Here is a 27,487-nt window from a genome sequence, read left to right as displayed (position 1 = left end):
TTAAGATTAGACATTTCAATCTAGGCGTGTTTCCTGCTGCCATTGACTAAAAAAAAAAAAACCCAGAGCTGGCATCCTGCAGGGAAAGAAAAGCACATCAGACAGCCTTACATGCTTGCTTCCACACCGGCTGTGATTATTGTTAATGTCGTGAAGGATTTTTTTTTTCTTACAGGAAAGCTTATTGATCATGTCCAGCTACATGATCGTATAATGTCAGTGAACGCGGAGCAGCTCGCCTGTGCGATCATTTATGATTTATCGAGATGATATGAATGTCAAGCGGTCGAGGTCCGCTCGCCACGGCTGGATTTTCTATCTTTATGGTGGGGAAACATCTGCCGCAAGCGTTTGGGTGAATTTCTAATAATTTCCATTATTGACTGGGGATTGAGGTTGTTTGTAGGTGTGTTTTTGTGCAGTGTGGGAGCCTCAGTGGGAATGACATGCTGCAGTAAAGACGGAGAAATTGGAAATAATATGGATCAGAAATCACTGATGATGTGACTGCGACACTTGGAAAAGAAAATGCTCCACGGTGGTCGACTTGTGCAGAAATCATTGCAAATGGATTTTGTGTCACATTGAACAGCATTTTGAGCGCAAGACCCTCCTCAGCCCCGCCAGTTTATTGTCTGAACAACAGCTCGCATTAACCCAGAGGAGGACTGTGTGTGGTCTGAGCTTTAACACAGGACACCATGTCGGCGGTGATGATAACGAAGAAGGTGCGAAAATGGGAGAAGCTGCCGGGTAAAAACACTTTCTGTTGCGATGGAAGGGTGATGATGGCCCGGCAGAAAGGAGTCTTCTACCTGACTCTGTTCCTCATCGTCGGGACCTGCTCTCTCTTCTTCGCTTTCGAGTAAGTCACGTCCTCTGTGTGACTGTTCATGGGTCATGAACATGTCAGCATATCAACATTATGATCTGAAGTCACTTTAGGGCTCCTTAGTCCACAGTGCATAGTAGCTGGCAGCATGTGTGCTGAGTAACCTCACCCCACCCACAGTGTTTTATGATATTCGTGGGCTGCTACTAACAATACTTTTTTCATGATTAATCAAGCAGTCTATTGTTTCCCCAGTTAATGAGTCATCTTTTTGTCCATAAAATGTGAGAAAGTACTAAAAAACGCCCAATATGATTATCCAGAGACCAACATGATCAATTAAAATAGCTTGTTATATGTGATGAGCAGCCCAAAGCACAAACATGTTTAGTTTACCAACACATATCATTAAGAAAAGCATTACAATCATCAGATCTGAGAGGCAGGAACCACCAAGTGTTGGTATCTATAGGGCTGAAACGAATCCATTAATTTGTTGATTGGGTAATTTCTCGATTAATCGGTGAGTTGTTGGGTCCACTAAATGTTAGAAAATGGTGAAAAATGTCCATCGATGGTTCCCAGAGCCCAAGGTGACGTCCTCATATGTTTTATTTTGCCCACAACTCAAAAACATTCAGTTTACAGTCATAAAAGGTTAATGAAAACAGAAAATATTCATATTTGAGAAGCTGGAATCACAGAATTTGGACTTTTCTTGCATAAAAAAAATGAAAAATCAATTAGTTGGCTCCTAATAGATTAGTTGACTGATCATTGCAGCTCTATTATTAATTAAGCTGTTTATTGTTTTCCCAGATAATAATCAATAGGGTTGTCTATGAAATTTCAGAAGGTAGTTTAAAAAAAATGCCCAGTATGACCCCAAGAGAGCAAAGTGATGTGTTCAAATAGCTTGTTTTATCTGACCAGCAGTCCAAAGCACAAAGATATTCAGTTTACTATCATGATAAAAAAATTATAACAATCATCACATTTAAGGAACCAGGAAATGAGGGCTTCCTTTAGTGGAAAACTGCTTATCACAATTGATGGCTGCAACTGTTGATTATTTTCTTGATTAGTAGATCGATTAGTGATTGATTAGTTTGTTGGTCTATAAAATGTCAGAAAATTCTGTAAAATCACTGTTCCACAACCAACAGTCCCAAAGACATAAGTTTACTATCACAGACAACCAAAGACACCAGAAAATAATCACATTTAAGTAGCTGAAACAAAAGCAGTTCAGCATTTTTTCTTTAACATTATTCAAAATGATTAATCGATTGATTGATTTAGATGTTGCAGCTCTAATCATAGTAGCTGCTGCTTCATTTTTTTCATTGCTTTCAACAGTTAATCGACTTATTGTTGATTTCGTAAACTCGCCTCAACAATTTCTGGGGTGTTTGTTCTGAAATGTATTCGCTGTGATTCTTGGGATCAGTGTTTCCGTTTGCGGCCACACTGTAATGAACTGTTACCTTCCTGTTTGGCCTTCATTTGTATCATTCAGCCTGTATCTATTCTGATAAGCCCCAAACGCACTGTGGATGCATGTTTTTATGCTCTAAAGTCACTCCCTTACAAAGGAAATGTTTATGACTGACCACATACTGACAGGTTTAATAATTAATAACCATGGCTGTCCAGCTTTACTTCTGGTTCAGGAGAAGCAGAGCTGCTTTTTTTGTTGCCTCAGCAGTTCTGTCTCAACCCACTACTCGCACAGCCCGATGGACTCATTAGCCGGCAAACACCGTCAGCCGGCTCGGGTGCAGCGTGTGAACCTAAATCCTGTCAGTCAAGCTGTGCACAGGGGTTTGTTTCTAAAATGAAGAACATGACTATGAATGGAGGTCATAATGCAGTGCTGCTTCTCATTCAGTTTGCACCCACTGTCAGTCCTTATTTCCTCTTTCTTCTCAGTTTTTAATGGATAGAAGAGGCACGATGATTTAGCACAAAATGCTGCACTGTAACACAGTAACCCTTTTTGACTGTAGGCGTGTATGCAGCTACCAGCCAAGGATTTGGAGCAGAGGAGAGCAGAGCAGAGGACAGAAGTATCTGCTCTCACATATTCAGGCCCTTCCCCTTCTCTATCTGCTGTGCACTTAAATGGCCTTCAGCTTCCCTCTTGAGTCCAGACAGAAGGAGCTGTTGTCTGGTTCAGAGGCGATACCGCTCAGCATCCGCAGCCTGGAGGAGGCTTTGCGGTGACTAATGGCTGGAGGGTTGTTAGCATGCTGTGTTCATATTACAGCGGAACATAATTATCTCTTGTGGGGTGGGTGGTTATTAGCGTTGAGATTGGCCCGGACGTCATGGGTGTCATTTTCAAACTCGCCATTACACAGCATGTTGATACATATCCGATTTAAACCTCAGCGTAATAACCCTGTGCAAAAAGGACCTGAGGTTTAATGTATTCACAAACTGACAATTAGCAATATGTTTAATAGAAAGACCAATATAGTTAGCTTGTATAGGGGCTGCAACTACAGTTATTTTCATTATATGTATTCATCTGCCGATTATTTTCAATCGTTCGACTTAATGTTTTGAGTGAGAAATGGTTACAATTTCCCATACAGGTATTCAAATTCTTGTTTTTTCTGAGCAATACCGTAAAACCCAAAGATATTCAGTTTATCATCATGTGATGAAAAAAACCACCAAAACATCTGGAAGAAGCAGGTTATTTTTTAAATTTTTTAATGAATCATTTATCGAAAGTTTTGCCTATTAATCTGTTGATGAACTAATCGATTAATTGGCTACTCATTTTTGCTCAAGCTCTATGGTCACTGTTCCAAAAACAATATACATAGCCATAATTGATTAAAAACTCAGCTTGTAAGAGGTTTAAACTACAGTCTACTGAACAAACATTGAGACAAACATGAGATTGCATTAGTATAATGTAATTTTAAGAAGAAAAGCTTTTTTTATACATTTTGCTGTAGTTCATTTTGTTATCCTTGTTTTTGAGGGTTCATTCCTCATGTGGGCTTTGGGTTAAGATGTGAGTTACAGCACGACAAGGACGGGAGAACAGAGAGGGCAGTGTCCTGGCGTGGGCTGGCTTGTATCCAACACCAGCCTAGCAGACATCTCATTTTTATCACCAGCCATCGGCACCCGTGTGCAGGGAGTCCTCTCTGTGCTTTAATTTGTGCTAAATTGCGGAAACGAGCGGCTGAATACACAAATGGAAAGACCCATTTGGAACAACTAAACAAATTACTCACAGAGGAGGTGCACGCAGCCTGTTTTTTACTTGCTGGCCTGAATCAATTTTAAGACTTTATGTCCTTATACTGTTGGTTTTGTCCCATTAGCATCCTCTCCTCCTTTTTAAAATTTGATTTACATATGTATCACACTGGGCATCATATTCTGTGAAACTGAAATTACCTATGATGTATAGAGGTGCTTTGAGAATCCTTGCAGGATATATTAAAATATATATATGTCCAAAGGCTTTCTCACAGTTGGATATTGGTTCTGGTTTGGTTCCAATTTGTGCATTTGTGCATATGTGAGTGTGGTGTGTGTGTATGTGCATACATGCATATGCAAGTGTGTAGCCTCCTATGGAGTTTGGATGAAAGAACAAGAAACTGGAACACAAGGACAGTGTGTCATCTGTCCGTCCACCGCAGGACGCTGAGCTGCCAGGCCAGACAGGCATATGTGCATGAAACACAGTGATACTGTGTTTTTGCCTGTGTGTGCTTTTGCTCTTTGTACATTCATATGTTGCAAGGTGGAGGCTCTTTATTTGTCTGGCTGTCCACCCGTCCTCCAGTCAGCTTCAGCTAATGTGAAGGTGTACTGATGAAGGAGGAGAAGTGTAGGGCTGGGCCTGTAGCGCAGCTGCAGTCAAGAGAAGAGCTTGTAAATGACCCCAGAGCATCTAACCCCACCCAGCCTCCCTGTTAGCCAATCAGAAAGCGGATGCCAGCCTTGGCTAAATGAGCAATAACATGATTTATACCCTATTCGGAGTGCATGCTCCATTTACAGTAATAGTGATACACAGGCTTTGTTCTCTGAAAGCTTCCCTGGCAGGAGGAGAGTGCTGGTTTGGTGTGGAGGATGAAATGATTTTGCGTACATATTGTGCTATACGGATAAGGACATGTATATGTTTCCTCAATGTGTCTTTATGTGTTTAGTCCGAGATAGATGCTTCATATCAGATGTATAGAGATAGTTTCATCTTTCACTATAATTGTTTTTCATGTGGCTGAAATCAAATCATCAGCTTTATCATTTTTCTTCATTTCACTTATTGAATATTTTGTGATGCAACATCTGTAATCTGAGCTTAATGCTAGAAAAAGGTCTATGTCCCCAGCTCTCATGTTTCATCTCTCTCATATGGTATTTAAACGTTGCATAACAAGGAAGAGTGATTTAAACCGGACAGCAGATTGTACCCTTAGTGTAACCTCTTTCAAATGCAACCGCACATTGGATTAGGATTTCAAAGAGTTCAAAGCTAGCCTCAGCTTGCCTCTCAACTGCATTGTATTTCAGTCACAGAGCTAAGCATTCCATTTTCCAAAAAAAGAAATACCCAGCTGTCTTTAAAAAACACTGAAGGTCATTTAAGGACTCTTATAGCTGATTTGAAGGTATTTCTACAACCTTTAAGACTAAAGAATTTTCTTTTTATCCCAAATTGTGCTTCTTTTCCTAATCCAAACAAAGGTGGTAGACAAAAATGATGTGTGTCCTTTCTCAGTTTGTCCAAAATAAACCAAAATTTAAAAGATTATCGTCATTAATATTGGTATATATTGATGTTACTTTCCAATATTTTCTATTTTCATTTTGCTCATGTTTTATAAAAAGAGCAAGGACATTTATCAGTTCTGGCTACCTGAATTAGAGATTTTAGTCACAAAGAGAAATGGGTTAAAGGGTGCTTTTCCTAATTTTCAGTCATATATACAATATCGTATCATTATCATATTAAATGTGGCTAAAATGGCAAATAATTATGTAAACGCGTGTAGCAGTAATCCCTGTGAACAAAAAACACTGCTCTGAAAAATGCCCTGAGTACTCGGTTTCCAAGGTTTTTTTCTGCTTTCAGCCTGAGCCGAAATCAGTTTGTGTCAGATTTCTTTATGTGGTCATCTGCTGCACACCCAACACATGAGTCCACAGCTGGAAATAGTTCCCCTTTTAAAACCGTGAATATTTTTCATATGCTTGGTTAGAAGAGTCTTAATTGATTCTGGAAATACCTTTATAACAGTCGTGCTGTTACATAACTGTTTTTATGTATTTTTCTGAAAAGGGAAGCATAGTTCCTCTGTGACTCTAATGATATAATAGAGGCTCAAACTGGGGCCAGGTCTGAGCTGATTACATCTGTAGAAAAGAGCAAACGTCTGAGATTTTGACTGCAGTGAAGTATTAAACCCTCCTCTAATCAGAGTATTTACCGAATTCGGTAATGGAGTGCTTTTGTGTCTAGATGTAGAGCGATGGGAGAGAGCAAGTACGGCTTGTGAGCTTTTATTTTCAGCAGTGCCCCAGAAACAAGCCGAGTCACAGTTTACAGATGTTTGTATGACATAGCTTGTGTCAGAGGCCCACGTGCATAATTCATTTCTAGGATGATTCATGAAAGCCTGTTAACAGCTTACAACTGTTAAGTATTAACAAAGGTAGAGCTTGAAAAGCCCAAAAAAGGTAAACTGTCATGAGTCACCAGGACACGACACAGCGATGTGTTAATCTGGGGTTCAGGGGGTTTAATGCGCACAAGTCAAGTTGATTTTAATTCGACGATATCCCGACTGTAGAAGCTTCTCATTTGTGAGCTTGTGTTATGATCCCGTGTTAAGAAGGGAAATACTGTGGATCAAAGTCTGTAGTAGACACACCCTAATGCATCTAATGCCCGCCTACCCCTTACTCTATACACACACACACACACCACACACACACACACACACACACACACACACACACACACACACACACACACACACACACACACACACACACACACACACACACACACAGTGAACTTCACACCATGCATGCAGAATAAGCAATGGCTATCTTATTTCTTATATAATACTGCGTGGCTCAGTGTAATTGTTTAATATGTTTAATGTAACTTCCTTCCTTTATGACCAGCTGATTGCAGGATGTTCTGCAAATGGGGCTTCCCTTCATTATACAATAATACTATTAAACAATATTTATATTCCAAGTCAGATGTCGAGTTAAATTTAATAATCAATATATTTTTGTTGTGTGGTTTTGAATTTATGCTCTTCACAAGTTTACAGTGAACTTATCACCTCCTAAAGAGACTAGACTCACTGTGGGCCAATCAGTAACCAATATGTCCTGTAATTGTAGAGATAAAATAGCAAAAATACAAAAATATTTACAGAAAGTATTTCACCAAAAATCCAATCAGCTGGATTTGCTCCAGATTAACATTTGGACGTATGAGTGTCAACCGATAGTCTCAACTTCAATAAGTGAAATGCTATAACTGAGTTAAGATAGCAATACCACTATATTTATCAGCAAAATGGACTTTAAAGTGTAAAGTTACTCACTAAATAGGAAAAATGGCCTTTGTCAGTGTTGTTAATACTAAATTATAATGTATTATGTCGTCTGTTGGGTTATTATTATTGATTCAATAATTGAATTTTAAAGTTGAAGCAGCCTGCGATGGAGCTAATTCCATTTGTATATACACAAAGCGTCATACTTTATATACCTATTTTAGATATTCAATATATTCTTTATGTTATGTTTGCTTATAAAATTATTTTTTATTATCAATTAATCCTATGATGATTTTCTTGATTGATTGTTTTAGTCTATGAAATGTCAGAAAATACAGACAAATGCCAGCATAAAGACTTCAAATCACTTGTCTGACCTGCAGTCAAAAACGTAGTGCTCAAATAAATGTACCTTGGATTTGTGCTTTACTTGTGCAATACTTCACCACGTGTACTTAGTTGCTTTCTACCACTGCGACCGGTTTATCTGGAGACACAAAGAGAGAGGCATGAGGCTGAGTGAGGAAGAGAGGGAGTGTGTAAGTGGCATGTGAGTGTCGTTTGGCGATCTGATTGATGGCATTGCTGATGAAAACATTTTCCCCTCGTGGACAGAGGGCCTGATTAAGTTCAGGTTTTCTGCTGCCTCTGCGGTGACTGATGAACACACAGCGTCACTGTGCCAGCAACACCCTGCTCCTCAACAGCAGAGGAAATGGTCACATCCAGGAAGGACTCACAGCCTTGATGGGAAGCGATGATAGAGTGTGTCTCAAATACCTACAGGTCATCATTACGGGAATTACACTTCATCGACAGGCCGCCTCGCCTCAGTCTGAATCCACTGGCTGCTCTCTGCTGTCTCTGCGCTAACAAATGGGCCAACAACAACAGTGGAAATTTCCATTGATTTGATCTCTGCTCCTTCTTTCCATTAGTGTGAAAAAAGGAACTGCAGGGAAACTGCTCAGGCCAGTCCAGCAGGTGTTGTGTGTTTTTGTCAGAGCTCAGGTATGCTGACGTACCTGGTTCATCAGCGTGAACCAGGTACGTCAGCATGAGTATTACTCAGCTTTAGCTTCAGTTCAGTCAATTTTAAATAATCCAAATTAGAGGCAAACAGTGTATCTGAAGATTCAAGAAGCTGGAACCAGCAAATATTTTAAACTTTTGCTCGATGTTATTTGGGTGATTAATCATTTATCAAAATAGTTGCCTAATTCATTTTTCTTTTAACTGCTTTTGCTCTAATTATGAGATATGTAATGAACTGTGCAGTCCATAAGTATTTGGACAGAGACACATTATTTATTGTGTTGGCTCAGTATTAGAGCACATTTAATTTTATCTGAAGATAACGATAATAAGGCCATTAGATTAGATGATGCTAAAATGATCAAAGAAAAACTTAACTCAAGCAAACATAGTAATGAATATATATCATCTTGCTGTTGGTGACTCAATCGTTTATAGGTCCTACTCGTTTATGTAGCCGTATATGCAGTCTTCTGGCTGATAGATGATACAGATAAATGGATGGTGTCCTTATGGGATATTATATTTCACACAAATGCATCTTGTTATTGTGTATTGATAACTGATGATTTCAAAAACATGATTTATATGTAGGGCTGCAACTCGTGATTATTTTTCTAATCCTTTAATCTGTGGATCATTTTCTGGATACTTTAGTTAATTATTTAGTCTGTAAAATGGCAGGAAAGGTTGTGATGTCCTCTTCATGATATACAATACCCACAGATAAGTTTAATTTAGGCAAGGGGGAAGTTGTAAATTCTCTATTTGAGAAGATTTATTGGATTTATACTTAAAGCCTGACTATAAGAGCTTAAAGTCATGTTTCAAAAAAATATGAAGCATGCCTCAAGGTTCAAGACTTTAAGACTTTAATGTAACACACCCCCTGAAAATCTTGTTTTTCCTGAACTCCAGTGTTTATCATCTCACCTGGCTGCTGTACAGGTGTACTCTGTAACTTGACTCTGTGACGTAAGTTTTAGTTGTTGCTACAGGTGCAACAAAACAGACTCTGCACTGAGGCACACCCAGCTGTCAGGCAGGCTTGACACTTTCAACCAGAGAGGGCAGCAAAACACTGCTTTCACTCATTAAAGCAGCTGTAATTGATAAAGTCAGTGTATTAAATGACAATGTGTAATGTGAGAGGTGTCGCTCATAGAAATAAGCCTATAAAGAATTATCACCACGGCTGTATGAAGCTTTATACTGAGTTTCAGATCAGTGTTTAGCTGTCCGGCCCGCAAAAAGCTCTAAAAACAAAAAACCTGCTCAACAGCAAACAGAAACAGTTAACAACTAGTTGGTGAACATAGACGAACATTTAGTAGCTGGATATTTCCCCTCAGGAGTTACTAAAGACCAAAAACTGTGAATATTGGACTTACATTCACCAGATGGACAGAAACACGACTCCAAATGAACAATAATGTTGCCCCGTAACTGCTGGATGTGTAAATAAGACACATTGACTATATCAACTCAAGTGGGGATATGTCATTGTTGTGTTCGCAACTTGTTTCTGCTGCCACCATGCAGCCAAGAAATGATCACGATCTTCATTAGTTAGACTCATTCTAAATATGTCAAATATAATATAATTTCAACCATAAGAGCAACTGCTACATGGTGCTTCAGAGGAGTGCTTTTAAAATGTCTCAGTCCACAAAAGTTTTAATGCTTTATATTTCCTCCTTCCTTATAATAAACCATACTGTATGCCGGTTGTGTGAGCATGTTTTATACGTGACATACAGTATAAAAGTATAAAAGCCTTGTAAAGGACATGACACTGTACTTTGAAATCCTGTAATGCCACATTAGTGTTGCATTTTGAATATATGATCCCAGCCACATGGGAGGGGGATGAGGCTGTGTAGTTAACTATTAATAACTGCATGCTGAAGCTGCTGCTGCTACTGCTGGTGCTGGTGCTGGTGCTGCTGCTGCTGTCGCAGAACTTTGCACTGCAGCTCACATCTGTTGTTGCTCTGAGCAGCAGGGTCTTTTAGGAGGAGCCCTGCTGTCTGTAATTTTAACGGTCTGGAAAACAGAGTTATGCTAATGTTTCTCTATTCTTCCAGAAGGTGTGCAGTGTTTGGCATCATGTTTTTTATTCGCGGCCGTGACTTTGACCCAGTCCAGAGGAAGAGCTGCTCTAACGGCTCATGACCTTATGATGAGGACACCAGTTCAGGACATGTTTGGTGTTGTCATGTCGTGCCTCCTCTGAAAGCGCTCTCAAATTTCAGTTTTCAGGTTTTATCTCTGCAGTTATAATCGTTTGAACGTGACCTGGAAAATTTAACGTATCCAGAGGGAAGCACCCACCAGAAATATGCTGATAACCTGTTGACAGCTTCGCCATCAACGCTGTCACGCTTGTTGTTCTGACTCTATTTTTCTTCTGCAAAGACTGGCTTAGTGCTGTCACAGAGCTTAGATGTAAAGCAAAAAGAAGGGTCATCGTGTTTTATTCATAATCCTTTTCTCCTCCTACAGATGTCCGTACCTGGCTGTCCATCTGTCCCCCGCCATCCCAGTTTTCGCAGTTGTGCTCTTCCTCTTCGTGATTGCCATGTTACTGAGGACCAGCTTCAGTGACCCCGGGGTGCTGCCGCGGGCCTTACCAGAGGAAGCCACATTCATCGAGATGGAAATTGGTGAGTTTACGGCGATCGTTCACAAAATAGTTTACAGATATTTGTCTTTATTTTTAGTGGACTATGAAGCACTTACTTTCTTAACCACCTAAGCTTTTGTTTCCACAATATTCCACTTCAAATCTTTCCCTATAACAGGAAATACTCATGACCTAATAGGAAACATTAAAGTTAAGAAAACATCTGTAGGTATTATTCAGGACGTTGTGGGTGGGACTTAATCACTGAGGTGGGTGGGACTGAAATGTTTGGTCATGAAACAATACAGTTCAAACAATTGCACCTGAATACCCGTCACCTTTTTCTAATTGAGCACTGGCCACTTCAAACCAGTGTTTGTGTAGGATAGATGTGCAGAAAGCACTCACTTCTTTTTATGTTCACAAGTCCATAAAATTGTAGATACTTTCTTCTACACTGGACTCACAACAGTTTGAAGAAGAGCCCATTTGAGCTGGAAGTATTGTACTCTTTCTAAATGTAAGGCAGAATATTTTGCAAAGTGTTGTAAGTTCTTGGAAGGCAGAAAATGTTAATTTAGGATCCCATCACTCAGAGCAAGAAGCTGATTGAGAAAAGTTAAGTTTTGTGCTTTGGTGAAACATTTGACTCCAACATCCCATTTGTTAATCTGGCAATTACTTTCTTGCTTAATTAAGATCAGAGAGTTAAAACATGTCTAACACAATATTTAGAGCACAAGATGACATCACTTAATGTCTCATTTTGTCCAACAAAACTTGAATATATTTGATTTATTATCATGTTAAATCAAGAAAAGCATCAAATTCTCACATTTAATAACCTGGAAACTCAAATCTTTGGCTTAAAAAATTAATGATCCATTGATTATCAAAATAGTTGCCAATTAATTTTCTTTTGAAGAAATAATCGTTGCAGCTCTCAACATTTCCCACCAAGCAATTTTTTCATTAAATATTTTGTGTTTGTATGTTTGAGATTTTGACCTGAATCTGAAATATACTGAAGCTATATGAACCTGAAGAATGCTTGTTGAGGAAACATTTTTAGAGTTTGTAATTTTCCAGATACCCCCCCAAATAATGTTGCTGACAAAAGCAGAAAAGAGTAGAGCAAGCCAGCTCAGAAGCTTCCACTTCCATGATTCTAACCTGGCTTAAAGGTGCATGTGGCCTCACCTTTTGTAATGTGACTGCAGTCCAGCACCTCACCTTGAAGCGTGTCTAGCTATTATTCATAATCAGTACTGATAATGCCACCAGGCCCCAGTCCCTTATCTTCATCCATTCAAATGTTATGTCAACAGGACAAATGTTTATTACAGTGTATGTTTGTGCTGTTCCATCATCATCATCCAGGTAGTCGTATTCAGCTCAGTTTCCTGTGTGTTGCCGGAGATGTGGACTGCCTATAGATGAAAGTAGCTCAAGTGAAAATATTTTGTAGGCATTAATACTTCATCATATAGGCTTGTTAAGCAGTGAGAGACAGCCTCGGCCCTGTTGGTTTATTCATGTTTGTTGTGCTTTATGTTGCTAAAGGGTTGGTCTGCTCATCTGTGGATGTAGAGCTCAGTCTGCAACACTTTCATTACAAAGGCTCCTGTTGTCTCATTACCCAAATCAAACTGCACGCTGTTTATTACTAATGACAACAAAGCCTTCGCAAACAAGCCTTTTGTATTCATCATGTCCACTCCGCAGACCGTCCAGACTCTCTTTATATCTGGAGGAATAAGCTATTCTGCGATACAGCCCTGCCCGCCTCCTCCCTGCATCCTCATCCTCTCCCTTCTTCCTTCCCTGCCTGTGTGGCTCTTCAATGTTTACTCTTTGTCTCCGTTAACGATTCACAGCGTCCTTCAGCCAGACCTCGTGCTCTCTCGCTCCAGACAACAGGCATGGGTGGAGACTGGTCTCTGCTCATGACAGAGGATGGCTGTAAAAAGCGAGGCTGAGGCACTCGGTCCTCAATGGCAATCTGGCCGCCAGCGCTTCTCTCGTCATCACTGTGACTCATACCACTCGCTGGATGACAATAGCCTGGTAGTCGATTTAGCTATTCTTGTGATGAACCTGGTGGGAATTGTAGCCCCTATACTTAACCCATATTAGGAAATACGATTGGAATAATCACTATTAATGCTTGTAGTTTCATTATAGATAAATGTGTTGATTCATCGTTTGGTCTATAAAATGTCCCACAGACCAAAAAGACATTTTCAAATCGCTTGTATTGTCTGATTAACAATCCAAAACCCAACAATGTTTAGTTACAGTGATCTTAAATGGAGAAAAGCAGCAAGTCTTTCATTTCAGAATCTTGAACCAGCAAATATTTGGAACATTTCCTGTGAATAAATGACAATTACTAGATTATCACACTTATTGATGACTCATTTTCTATTGATAGACTAGTTGTCTAATTGTAACAGTTGTATTTGATAAAGGAAATTAACTATACATGAATTACATGAATGTCTGCCAGTATCATTGAGGACACAGATGTTATGTCTACAAATTATAATTTATTTAATTGTAGGAAAATAAGTCTGATCTATAACCCTGCAGTATGCACTGCTTTAACAACCTAAAATTCATCTTTAGCTAAAGGTACAACTTTTGATTTAGGTCGTTCATCAAAACAATTCATGATGTGGGATTTGAACCCACTTTCACTCCCAAACTCAATACAGGCTAACTCACTTATTGATCTTTTCTGATGTTGTTGAGTTTGTTTGTATCAGTAATCCATGTAAACCAATATTTAAAAAAAGAGGACAGGCTGCCCGCTGGCTGAAATTTGGTTTTTGGAATTTGATTTTGTCTGACAAAGGCCTTGCTGGTCGAAATGACTCTGTAGTTGGTAAATTTCAGTGTCTGGACAGCCTCTCCTTTTGTGTTGTTGCTGCTCTTTGTCCTGCACATATATCCAACGAGGGTTTGATATGCAGACCATCTAACTTTTTTCTTCGTAAACCAGCATAAACATGCCAAAATCTAAATTCTTAATCATTAGAATTATGATCAGAAGATAGACATTAAAAAATACTTCTTTTTTTGTCCAGGTCAATAAATCCCTTCAGTTATATTGTAAATATACTGTAGAATTTGTTAATACAAATGATGGAAAATGGTGCTTAGGCTGCTCTAGTTTCAATCACCCCAATCTCCCACTACCTTTAGGTCACACAAACATAAAACAAGCTCTCATCTTGTTCAACACCTAGGGTGCAAAACCTGTCACTGATTGATGGCCTCCATTTCTTTTACCGTCCTTTCTCACAGGCCAGCTAATATTTCACAGCAAACCTCAGAACATTCATCACTCAAAGACTAAATGGGTTACATGGCCATTTGAAGCACATGTACTGCGGCAGCTTAAAGGATGCACTTAGTTAAAAATTTTCCATCCCACACTTATAGCTATTATACAACATGTTTTTTAATGTGTTGGAGTTAAGGCTAACAGAGGAGGCAGGTGTGGTGATTTGGGATCCAGAGCTCATCCTGAAGCTGAGGCAGGCATGCTGATAAAGCGGCCGCAGCCTCGGTGCTTTGTCCCTGTAGCCTGTTAGCGACTAGTCCCGCGGGGGAATGCTAATATGAGGAGGGGCATCCACTTGGAATATATAATGCCACCAGCAGACTGAGCTTTCCTACCCGAGGGAGTGGCATCACTTCCTGTGAGTGATGAGTCATTAATTTTATTCTCTGCTGGTTTATCCCAAAAGCTACTAATCTAACATCCTGCACACAGGTAATTGTTGCTGTCAGAAAAAAATCATTTCATCGCATTTATGTCTCATGGATGCCAGTAATATAAGCTTGTAAATTTTGTTTTATTATTACAGAACAGGGAATGAGAAACATTTAATCTAGTTGATGCAGGATCTTCCTCAACTCGTCTCAGAACATTCTCTCCAGTCAAAATAGTTTAATTTCCACAAATATCAGTTTATTTATTATCTTAATTTTTCCAGAGGAAGTCAGATGAGCAAGCCCGCTCTTTTCCATCAACTCCACATTCACTCCACAGTGCAGCATGTTAATGATACAGTTACTCTCCTGAGATATTTCAGCCAGCATCCTTCTGGTCATTAGCCTGTCTCTCTAACCTCTCAGCTCTGTCCTGCAGCATAATTAGAAATTCCCAAGAAAAGTGAATGTCTTACATAAACGATGTCACTATGAAATATGATCATTTCAGTGTTATGAAGGTTAGTGGATGCCCTAACAGAGCGAGACATGCTGCATTATAGTGTGGCTAGTAAAAACCTCAGCAGTGGTAACGCATAAATACAGCATCATAAATACCATATTGAACCGATGTTGTCATTCACTGACGTTCTCAAGGTTCAGCTGTTCAGATTTATACCTAATTTTTTTCTTGTCCATGTCACCTCAATCTCACATTTCTCATTGCCTGCTGAAGGAAAATATACAGCAGGTGCACCTGTAGAGGCTAATTCAATTTAATGCAAGGAATTTCAGCTTTGTGAAACTAATAATGCAGATTTTATGTCAAAAAATGTGTTAATTTATAATGTTTGGGATGACAGTTTGTGATGTTTTTGGTTCCACAGAGGCTGCCAATGGGAACGTCCCCGCAGGGCAGAGACCCCCACCTCGGATCCGCAACGTTCAGATCAACAACCAGATCGTCAAGCTCAAGTACTGCTACACCTGCAAGATCTTCCGGCCGCCTCGCGCGTCTCACTGCAGCATCTGTGACAACTGTGTCGGTAAGTAATCGCTTCTGATCGTCCGTCAGTTCAATCAAAGGCTCTTCTAAGCGGCAATAAAGATCATTGAGTCTATTTCAGTTTTTCCGAAATAGAAAGGTGAGTAATGTTTTCATGAGTGGGGAAAAATAGCTTGCCAAGCTTGTGACGTTCATTACTGAAGCCTCGACCTAGATTTCCTCTCAGCATTTATTTGTCACAGTGATGAAATTATTCAAAACTCATAGCTTTATAAATAAATGTTGGACTAATCAGACTGAGTGCAAAAGTTTTGGAAAACTGAAACAAACTTCATGGCAGCAGGTTTTTAAAAATGTGATGTGCTTTGAGGTTTGACGGCTGTTTGAACTCTGTGTGTGTGTGTGCGTGTAGCTGTGTCATCTCAGCACGCTGCAGAGCTGCAGTCATTTGGCTGCTGCTGATTGAGGAATGCATTTGAAGGGAGTGTAGACTCACAGACGATATGAGAGGAGACAGTGGAGGCTCAGTGAGGGAATAAATGCTCGGTCACTGTGAACACTGGTTCGTCTGTGTCCACCTGCTGTAGAAACACACACACACACATACACATGCACACACACACTCACACACACGCATAGGCCAAGCATGACACAGCAGCATGCTTCAGTGCTGCAGTCTTATCCTTAGTTTTATTCTGCTGAAAGTCTCTCACAGACTATGCAGCATAATAAAAACATAGCCAAACCATTTCATACATTTTATTTGTTTATACCCGGAGACATTTCTGGTTAATATATTATGAGATGTCAGATAGTCTGGACGGAGACATTTAAAAAAAAAAAAATTGAGCCATACCCCAGCACATTTGGATTTTAAATTAAATACTGACTATGAGGGTGAAATGCTAATTTTCAAATTTAATTTAAGGGTGCTGATATAAATATTGAGTAATGGTTGAAGTATTCATGTCCTTAACTTAAAGGCGCCCTAGGGAAGTTTCTAGTAAACAAACAGTGTTTCTGTTTACATTGAGAGTTTCTCACCAAACTGAATGTGTGTTTCCTATATGTTCTTACAAACTTGTTGGATGCATTTCCATCCTCATAAATACCTGTAAAGCTGATTTTTTTTTAATTAAAAAGCACAAGTCTTATTCCTCGCAACTCCATAAGGTCCCTATAAGAAACTCCAAGTAAAGTCTTGCGTTCGAAATTTATAAATATAAAATAAAAATGCTATCATATCTTATTATGTATAATGATACTGGATTACTATATATACAGTATAAGCAACATTTCAATGTTTCAACTGTCTGAGGAGGAGTTAATTCTTGCTATTTTAGGTACTGTTTATGTGCCCATTATAGGTTTTTATAATGTTAAGATGCAGAAGTAACAAGCTGCCAAATATGAGTGAGCAAAGTGTTAGCATGCTTTAAGGGAAGTTCATGTTAAACGGTCCTTTCACGCCTTCCTGATGTCAGAAATGGTTGGTCTACAATCATTTCTGTAACTTTCTGAAACAACATGCTGACATTCACACCCACTTCACGCAGTGATTCGTGAGGCTTGCGGAGGTGAGAAAGTAAGCAGCGTTTGAAAAGGTCTTTTTTTTCAATCTTTACAAAACTATTTCTGGCACATTTGAGTGCAACACTATGCTGCCTTCCAGAAAAGATTGCCAGATAGTGTCCGCCTTTATCGCCATATTTAAACAATTATTGGATCTTGGCTCTCTCGGCTCGGGTTGGACAACACGTCATACAAACTAGTTCTTATCAACTGAATTCCTGGTGCTTAGTGTTGAAATGAGGGTAAACTATGTCTGAAAACCCAGTTAACCCAATATGGATGTAAACACCCTCAAAGATCCTTAAACCTAGGGGGCAGCAATGAAACCTCGGCTGTCATTTCATGCCAAACCCAACTAGAATATAGTTAAAGTTGAAGTAGTTGAAAATATGCCAAACTGCTCTTTAGTTTTAAAAATGATGCTTTTATTTGGACCTTATATCTAGTAGACCCTCCACAACTTCCATTTGTGCCTCGATATTTACTGTTTATTGATGTGAAACTCCATCTACAGAGTGCCTTCTGCAGAGAAAAGTGTAAAGCAAGATGTTTATGTCTGCTGTTGGTTTGACCCTTCCCTGCTTTCATCTGGCTCTCCTCCAAATGATAAAAGAGAAGAGGGAGAGAGGAAATGATCACTATATTTAGACTACAGATTTACAGAAAGTGACGCACAAATCAATGTTTCAGAGAAAATAAGCAAAGCTGATAGTGGTGTATTTTTAACACTCGTTTGATTTCCAAAAGCATAATGTCAGCTGCCTAAAAAAACTGCCGTGCATTTTACATATTTTCACAAACTTTATCTTCCCCCCCCCCCCTCAGATCGTTTTGATCACCACTGTCCATGGGTGGGCAACTGTGTGGGCAAGAGGAACTACCGATACTTCTACCTGTTCACCTTGTCTCTCTCCCTGCTCACCATCTATATCTTCACTTTTGACATCGTCCACGTGGTCATGCGTAAGTATCCTGTGGCGTCAGATTGGAGACAGATAGCTGAAAGAATGTCACAAAACAGGAAGGACGTCCTCTGATTCAAGCTAACTAACAGCAGAACCGAATATATGCAGCAACACATGCACATGTGCTGAAAATATGACCTAATTCAGACCGGGCGTTTCCTGGAGCATGACATGACACGCAACAGCAACTGACAGCTTGACATGATTCCTCTTTCATGTATCCTCCTGCTTCCTTGTCTGTCCCTATACAGACAGCAAGAGGAAAGAGAGACGAGGAAACCGGAGTGTTTCGAATCAGGATAATTAGCTTTGGGCTTGTTATCTTAATGCTGCTGTAATAAGTCATAATGGAGCATTTTAAGCAGAGTAAAAAGACAGAAAGCAGCAGGGATTTTTTAGGAAGTCTATCTTGTCTTTTTTAACCTCTCTCTGTGTTGCTTTGTTCACAGGCTCAGTGGATAATGGCTTTTTGAAGACTTTGAAGGAAACACCTGGAACATATCCTTTTAACCACTCACCAAAAAAAACAACTGTGTGTGCTTTGTTTGCCAGATTTTCCCGGAATAGAAAATCGAAAAAATAAAAATCAGATGCTGTGACACCCCCATTTGACCGTTTGTCAAACCCCTCCCCTGAACAACAGTTGCCCAGTCAGAGCTAACAAATACAGAGGTCTGTCAGGCTTTGGATTTCTTAACATGTTGATGCATGGAGCTGTAAGAGAGTGCTACTACAGATGCATTTAAAGAGTTTGCATGGTGGTGTCTTTTTTAAAACCCAAAAACAAGGAGAAAAGTGTAAAGAATTTAAATATACAATGCATTTATCTGCTCTAAAGTTCATTTTTGTAATCGTAACTAACTAGTTTAACTGTTAGTTTGTAGGGTTACAGGTTACGTTAAAAAAATCCATGTTCACAACCATTCACATCATTCACTGTGGCAGCTCGTTCTGGATGCTATCAGAGCTTTAGCTAATGATATAAGCTCTGTCCTGCTCTTTATTAGAGTTTGGGAAGCTTGCAGCCATTACCTTAGAAGGTTAAGTTTACCAAATATACCATTTAGTCATCATCCTAAACACCTTTTCTCTTAAAGTTTAAACTGACAATCATACATCATATGTTTAAACGAAATAACAGTCTGATTATACATTTTTTCATTATCATACTTATAACATCTGGACCACTTACTTCTACGGTGCTGTTTCTTTGACTTTTTACATGAATCGTCCACTAGCAGGGATGATTTTTGCTTTGATTTCTGTCTGAATGATTAACATGATATAATTAATGTAGCAATAAGGTGCATATTTAAGATGCCTTTGACAGGATTTTTAAATGAGTCAGTTGGAAACATTTAAAGGTCAGTTTTCATGAGTTTTCAACCAACTCATGCAGCAGCTAATATTAGCTTATTTACTGATAGCTAACTAGCTACAAGTGATAAAATCTGCTAGCTTTTGTCTGTCTGTCTGAAATCAATTCTATTTACACATTGCACTGTTTCATTATAGAGAGTTGCCAAACCAAATTTCATTGTAGCACCACAATGACAATAAATATATCTTATGTCTTAATTTCTGTAGTTACAACTGATTCAATCTGCTAGCTATCTTTGTCTGAAATCGAGAACACATTGCTCAAAATCTATGAATAGGCATAGCCACAGTAACTAATGGCAGGCGGTACTTCTAATAATATAATATGACCAAAACTTTTTTTTACTTCCCTTTTTAAGAACACTTTGTCACTTTTGGCTCTTTTTTCCTGACCATCACTGCTTCAATCATGTTATGTAATTGTCCACCATTTTATGGTCAACTGCTGTCCACTGTTTGCTTAGTGACCACGTGTCAGGCAGAAAACATATGTTGCTGTTTTCTTAACTGGACGTCACTGTGCTGGAGGTATTGGTGTGTTTCTTCACCTTGTGGTCAGTGGTGGGACTGACCGGCTTCCACACCTACCTGATCTCTCTCAACCAGACCACCAATGAGGACGTAAGTGCTCCATTTAAATACCCTCAAAAAGGCTTTGTTTTTTAAAAACATTTGAATATTATATATATATATATATATATATATATATATATATATATATATATATATATATATATATATATATATATATATATATATATATATATATATTTGTGTATCAAGGAAGACTTCAAGTTGTCCATATTGACCTACATATTAAGGACTTTGTGGCACTGCTCATTGGTGCTCACTTTTGCTTTCACCATCATTTTTACCCAAATTATTGAAACTCAAGAAGTACATGCTTCAGTCTTAATTAAACAGGTGTGAATGTACATTTACATTTAGGTACAGCAATCCCAGAGATAAAAAAAACGAAGATAAAATCATGAAAGTTCTCAAAGTGCAGACATTTTTCCATTCTTCACATATTTCACATAGTTAAGCTAAAGGTGTAGTCGAGGTCAGTGTGAAGATTAGATTTAGAATGTAAGGGTTGAACGTTGGGCACATATCGAAGATAAAGTGTAGTTTTAAGAATGGAGAATGGTAAATGTTGTGATCAGGCAGCCTGGCTTCACGTGACTGGAAAGATAAACATACATCAGTGGGGTGTAAACACTACAATTTCTAAGAGCACAGCTGTTTCCTTGACAACGGCACTGCCACGTTCAGAGCTGATGGACACAGGGCTGGTAAAGTGTAGCTTGTTAAACAAAGCTATTATATTGTAAGTTAAAGTAAACCAACTAGAAAAAAAACTGTTGTGAACTCATATAAAAGGGAACTGAGACTGTGAAAACATAAGCTAGATTGTCTATTTATAACTGCACTGAGATTTGTTTAGTCTTTCTTTTTTCTGATCAGATTTCATGTGAAGTAATGAAGCAGAAAGTTGACACTTTTGATTATTTTTTCTGCTTGCAATACACCCTATTTTTACCCAGTTTAGCCGCACTGAGACCAGAAATCTCTTTACAAGGGAAATGTGGCCAATACAGCAGAAGCAGTTTGAGCCAGATGATAAACTGGCTGCTAAATACTTTGAATACTAAAAGCAGCAGTCAGACTCGTCTTTGGTCACCAGCAGGCCGACACATTCTGAAGGTTTAAATATCTGCACAAATAGCTGCTACTTATATTAATGTGATGATCAGTGGTCAGATTTAAGTACATTTACTCAACTACTGCACTTTAGTACAATTTTGAGGAAGTTGCACCTTATTTGAGTATTTCCTTTTTATGCTACTTTCCACTCCACTACATTTATTTGACAGCTTTATTTACTTTTCAGATGAAGATTTAACACTGGATAAAATAACAAGCTTTTAAAATACAACACATTGTTAAAGATTAAATCAGTGGTTTCCAACCTTTTTGTCTTATATTGTCTTACAAAAAGCAGTCTGCAGTCGGGGTCACATTTTTCCCTCTAAACTTCTCACATGGTTACATTTCAATAAGAAGTATTGATTGCAGGGACGCATTACCATTGAGTCATTATTTAGTCACCACACACACACACAGAGACACACATATTCAGGGTGATATAAAGCAGCTGAGGGTGATGCAGGTGGATGAATCCACAGAGGGAGTCATTTATGTGTCTGTGTATACTACTGTTAACACTGTGTATACTTTATTAGAGGCTTTGTTAGCCCAGGTCTGACTGCAGAGGCTCAGACAAGAAGCAGCAGCTCTGGTGTTGGTAGGAGGTTCTAGTTGGCTGAAAGCAAGAGAGTGTACTCATACTTTGTTGTAATGATTAATTTATTATTCTCCCTTTTTCCTTCCTCTGGGATGGCTGGCCTCATTTTTTTCATTTAAACAGTAATGAAGCTCTGCAATGTGCACCTTCAGTGTAATGTTGCTACAGGAGATTGAAACAATGGCTGTCAGCCGGGCCGTTTCAATATCTGTGATTGGCCTAATAATAGATGCATCGATACCTGTAGGGGCCGGGCAGGCTGCCAAAAACACTGCTGTGGATGAGAGGAAGAGGAGGGGAATAAATGGAGAGAGAGAAAGAGAGAGAAACAGTGGAATAAAGGCGAACAAGAGAAGGCACCTTGAGTGTTGTAGCCATACTGGTCTCCCATAGGATGACACGTGCTCTGTCAGCCTTGTCTCCAGCCACACACACAGTTACACACAGGCATGCAGTATTGAGGTACCTTGTGCGCAGACTGTTGACCTACATCTGCAGCAACTAAAATAAATCAGTTTTCTTTTCTCTTGTTCTCAGTTTTTTTAACCTTTGCCAGCAGGTCAGTGAGTACAACGTTGTGCAGTGCAGTCAAATGTTCTTCAAACACACAATTTCCAGAGTTACAAAAGATGGCAAATTAATATCTGGCTGAGTTTGGGGGAAATGTGTATGAAATTAAGCACAAGGAACCAAGAATAATAACATTCAGTGAAATAGTGCAGCCAAAGAAAAATAGGTTCTGTGTTTAAAAACATCATGTAGCTTGAATAAGTTGTTAAAGACTTTATTTAAGTAGAAGAAAAGTGTAGTTAAAGTATTGCAGTAAAAGTAGTGGTTTGGTCCCTCTGGCTGATATATTATCATTTACGACATCATTAGATCATTAATACTGAAGCTTGTTACTGTTGTAGCTGCTGGAGGTGGAGCTAGTTTGAACTACTGTATGTGCAGTTAGCTAGTATAGTCCAGTTGTTCTCAACCTAGGGGTCGGGCCTGTCCAAAGGGTCACTCGATAAATCTGAGGGGTTGTAAGATGATTAATGGGAGAAGAAAGAAAAAAACAGGAAAGCTCTGATACACAAATTTGTTTTCAGTTTTTGGACTTTGTATCTAATCTTTGATCTTTGGTGAAATATTGGATCGTTTGAACATTCATTGAAATGAAACCATGTGAGAAGTTTAGAGGGAAAAATCACTATTTGGTTGAACTGTTAACAACTCATAGACATCTGAAATGTGACCCTGACTACACACTACTTTTTGGAAGACGTCATTTTTAACAATGTGCTGTATTTTAAAAGCTTGTTATGTGATCCATTGTGTCAATTTCTTCAGAAACTAAAGCTGTCAAATAAATGTTGAGTAAATGTACTTAATTACTTTCCACCACTGGTCCTAACAATGTAATATGTGAAACTGTCAGACAGTGAGGAATTGCTTTATTTTTTTCTCCAGCCCAGCCGCTAAAGGGAAAAGAAGAAAACTGGGTGCTGAAGGGTTTAAATGTTCCTCTGTTAGCTGCCAAATGATGCATAGGACTGAGTGACTATATACAGTGCAGTGTTGGAAATTTTTATTTATTTATTGGGGAATCCTTTGTACAATATTTCAGATTTTTCAATGAATTATTAAAGCAGTTTTAATCTGTAGATGCCATGCTGCTTGTTCACACCCGTAGGCACATAGAGCTCCCATTAAACCAGGAATCATTAAATCCCTGACAAGATCCTTTTTAATGGGTCAAACTCAAGCCTGTGGGAATAACATCTAAAAATGGAACTATGCTTTTGAATAAGGTATAAGCCCGAGAAGTTGTTTTCAAAGAGAACTGAGCAGTTCGCTCTGTTTGGCAAAATTGTAAGCAAGTCAGGATTGTTGGCAGGAATCGGTCAGTGTATAGATGTGGTTTGGATGTTGGTTCATAGTTTTGATGATACTGTCTCAATCATGGGTGTTGATTTTGTTTTTGTCAGATCAAAGGATCCTGGTCGGGGAAGAACAGAGTGCAGAACCCATACAGCCACAAGAACATCATCAAAAACTGCTGTGAGGTGCTCTGTGGGCCGACATACCCGAGGTAACATCTACACTGCTCTGTTTTAGAACGGCAGGGTGCATGAACATGTTTCTGCTCACTATCCCCCACAGTCACACTGAGGGGGGTTAATTTATTACGTCTTAAATGTCTGATTTAAATGAGAATAGTCTTTTTCCTGTGTTAAGTTTTATATCTTCGGCTTTCTTCCTGCTGTTATCACTGAGTTCTGTATCAGTGCCTGTGATAGATTAGACTTTATCCGACTTTCCTGCACCTCATCCTGGTGAGTAACGAGCAGGATGCAGTTAGTGACTGATCGTCTTGTCTCGCTCTCCAGCGTCTTAGATAGACGAGGAATGATGCAGGAGGATTCGTCTGTTTCTGCAACGCCTGCTGCACCCTCCTCTTCTCCCTCCAGCAGCAGCAGCAACCCAGTGACACAAACCACGGTGAGCCAAAGGAGTACACACACACGCACACACACATACACACACACACACACACACACACACACACACACACGCACACACACACACACACACTTTACCCTCCCCCTTAACACAGTTCTCTGACTCCAGCTCTAAAGTGCATCCAGCATGCAAAGCACAGAATACTGAATACAGAGCAGACATAACACAGAGTCTAAACCAATTAAAGAGAGCGCTGGGGAGAAAAGGGAGGTGTGTGTGTGTGTGTGTGTGTGTGTGTGTGTGTGTGTGTGTGTGTGTGTGTGTGTGTGTGTGTGTGTGTGTGTGTGTGTGTGTGTGTGTGTGTGTGTGTGTGTGTGTGTGTGTGTGTGTGTGTGTGTGTGTGTGTGTGTAAGAAGAACTATGGAGAGCATTTCTCTTACTGAAGTGACATTGACAATCCATTTCCTGACACATGGATGTGCAGCCATTTTGTGCTTCTTTAAATAGTTGCCATTATGTTCTCACTGATAATTGTTCATCTAATTTAATATTTTCTGCTAGGATCTGTCAAAATATTCACTAGAGCATTAACCTTGTTTGTGCTGTGAATACTTTGTCATATTAATATGTAAATATGAGGTGCTGCTTACAAATCATGTTGATATTAAACTGTTGAACTGCCACATAGTGCAGAACTTCATATTATTAAGCACCACAATTATAGCTGCTATAGGAAATCTAGTCACAGTTGATTAATCAGAAGGTGAGGTTGAAATAGCTTTCATTTATTAGTGTAACAGAGTAGCTGACTTATACCACTTTCAGTACTTTCTGCTTAAGTATCTAAACTAAGTTAATTCTGAAGTATCATATTTCACTGCATTTAAAGTGATTATTTGTAGCTTATTTCCTTTATTATTTGATTGGTCACTTGGTCTATAAAATGTCTGAAAATGGTGAAAAATATCAATCACAGTTTCCCAAAGCCTAAGGTGACATGTCCCGACTAAACAAACTGGAAAATATTCACATTTAAGAAGCTGGAATCAGAGAATTTGGACATTTTTTTTCTTTAAAAAAAGTAACTTTATAAACCATTAAATGGCAACTGTTTTGATAATCAGTTTATTTTCTGTTGATCAACTAATTGTAACAGCTTTATTACAGAGCACATGTTGTTCACATCTTGAGCATCACAAACAGACAATGAAATGAAAAATAATCAGATTTTAATTTGTCTGTGTGCTTTATTATTATTATTATTATTATTATTATTATTATTATTATTATTATTATTATTATTATTATTAGTAGTAGTAGTAGTAGTATTATTTAATTTCTCTAAATTTTAGCATTAAGTCTTTCCGCTTCAAATTCTATAAAATCCTGAAAAAAAACTTGGTAACTTCTACTTCTACATGAAATGTCATTAACATTATTCTACCTGAATAATACCCACAGCCATCATCCTGATGTTTAATCAGATGTTAATGAAATTCTTTCCCACTGATATCTGTATTATAATGTTAGGAGAGAAACACAGATTAACACAAATTAGTCCAATGATTATACTGACTTATCATTTATAACTTTACTATTGGAATTCCTGAAGAAAATCAGAGCTGATGGTGTTGATGGGATCAGACCAGTCACACACAAACACACATTTCTCGTTGCATGTGTGTATTCACTACTGCAACACCTTTGCTGCAGTTCAGGTTGAATCAGTGTCATTTACTGCATTTGCGTTTTTTCAGAGTGCTGTCCTCTGCCTACAGAAAACCACAGCTCCACTCATCCCTAATGAGCACACACCTGAAGATGCCAAGCCTAGCATCGCTGCCTCAGCAGAGAAGAGCTGCTCCCCCAAAGAGGAGCTCCCTCCTGATTCCGAGCTCCCTCCTGATTCCAAGGTCCCGCCTCTTGCTTCACCCGAGACTGACGCAGAGGCATCCATCATCAAGGACAAGACCCATTAGACACGTGAGGGGGCGGCTTCCTACTTACGTGGCCACTCCCCCGGCATCCTGCTCGGTCAGAAACTGGAAGATTAATAATCAATATCTGAATACTGTGCAGGCGACTCCTGCCCTACATTCCACCAGAGGAGCAGAGTTTCTGCTGCAGCTCCTCCTCTTCCCTTCTCTCCTTACAAAGTAGCTGCAGAGCAGTTTGACTGACACTCTCTCCTGAAGGAGGGGGGTGTGATTTAATGCAAAGTCAGCAGCTTCCTCCGTCTCCTGACCACTGCATGGAAAAGACACACAGGGGGAGAAGCTGCTGGGACGACTGCAGAAAAAAAACAAAAAAACACCAACTCCAAGCGAGAGACATCCCTGCAGCTCACCTGTGAGCTCGCTCTGATTGTCAGTACTACTTTCTTCTTTATTTAAAATTGCATAATGACATTTAATTGTGAACGGCCAGTGCAAATATACTCTAAGCAAGTGTCTGGCAAAGACAATATTACTTCTGGACATGTATAAAACTTCATGCATACAGTACGGTCAGTTTTTCAGTTGAGCACACATTACATGCCCTATGCAAATCATGAGAAGCAGCTTTGTGATAAGTGTGGGTAAAACGGTTACACCTGTAAACATATGTTTGAGTACACATGATGTCCAGGAAGGGGGAGGACATGCTAATCCGTAGCTGAGTTATCTTAAAGGCTCCTTCCAGGCAAGTACAAATCTACCTTGTCTGATATTGCTGCATTCAGTACTGTTGTTACGTGCATCCTTTTTTTAAAGCGATCCGATCCAGACCAAACGCCTGTCCTTCCATTTTGTATATCGTCGAAGATGAAGTGTGACGTCGGCACTCTGAAAACGGATGAAACTGCTTTACGTACAAGTTAAAGTCTCGTGTCCGGGAGACGCTTTGCCAGGGTGTGAGTGAGGCGAGACCTGACTTCTGATGATCGTAGACACTAGTAGTAACAGTGCCTTATCATAACGGTTGCACTATCACATGCGACTGAGGTCATCCAACAGAGAGCAGAGAAACCCTTTTGGATCAGTTCAAATCACAGA

The 27,487-nt window shown here is 39.2% G+C and overlaps 1 protein-coding gene across 1 annotated transcript; it reads left to right on the top strand.

The window, feature by feature from the left end:
- Positions 1 to 136: 136 nt before the first annotated feature.
- Positions 137 to 26,431, top strand: zdhhc9 (zinc finger DHHC-type palmitoyltransferase 9). The gene is made up of 9 exons (XM_062426223.1): positions 137 to 865; positions 10,933 to 11,093; positions 15,661 to 15,819; positions 18,177 to 18,314; positions 18,766 to 18,814; positions 20,215 to 20,317; positions 23,978 to 24,081; positions 24,380 to 24,491; positions 26,231 to 26,431. Exons 1-9 carry the CDS (start codon positions 702 to 704, stop codon positions 26,429 to 26,431), a joined length of 1,191 nt encoding a protein of 396 aa, XP_062282207.1. The 5' UTR covers positions 137 to 701.
- Positions 26,432 to 27,487: the final 1,056 nt, after the last annotated feature.

Source organism: Scomber scombrus, chromosome 9, assembly GCF_963691925.1.
Source record: "Scomber scombrus chromosome 9, fScoSco1.1, whole genome shotgun sequence".
Lineage (NCBI taxonomy): Eukaryota > Metazoa > Chordata > Actinopteri > Scombriformes > Scombridae > Scomber > Scomber scombrus.
The sequence above is the reverse complement of the archived record's forward strand: the minus strand, read 5'-3'. Positions and strand labels throughout refer to the sequence as shown.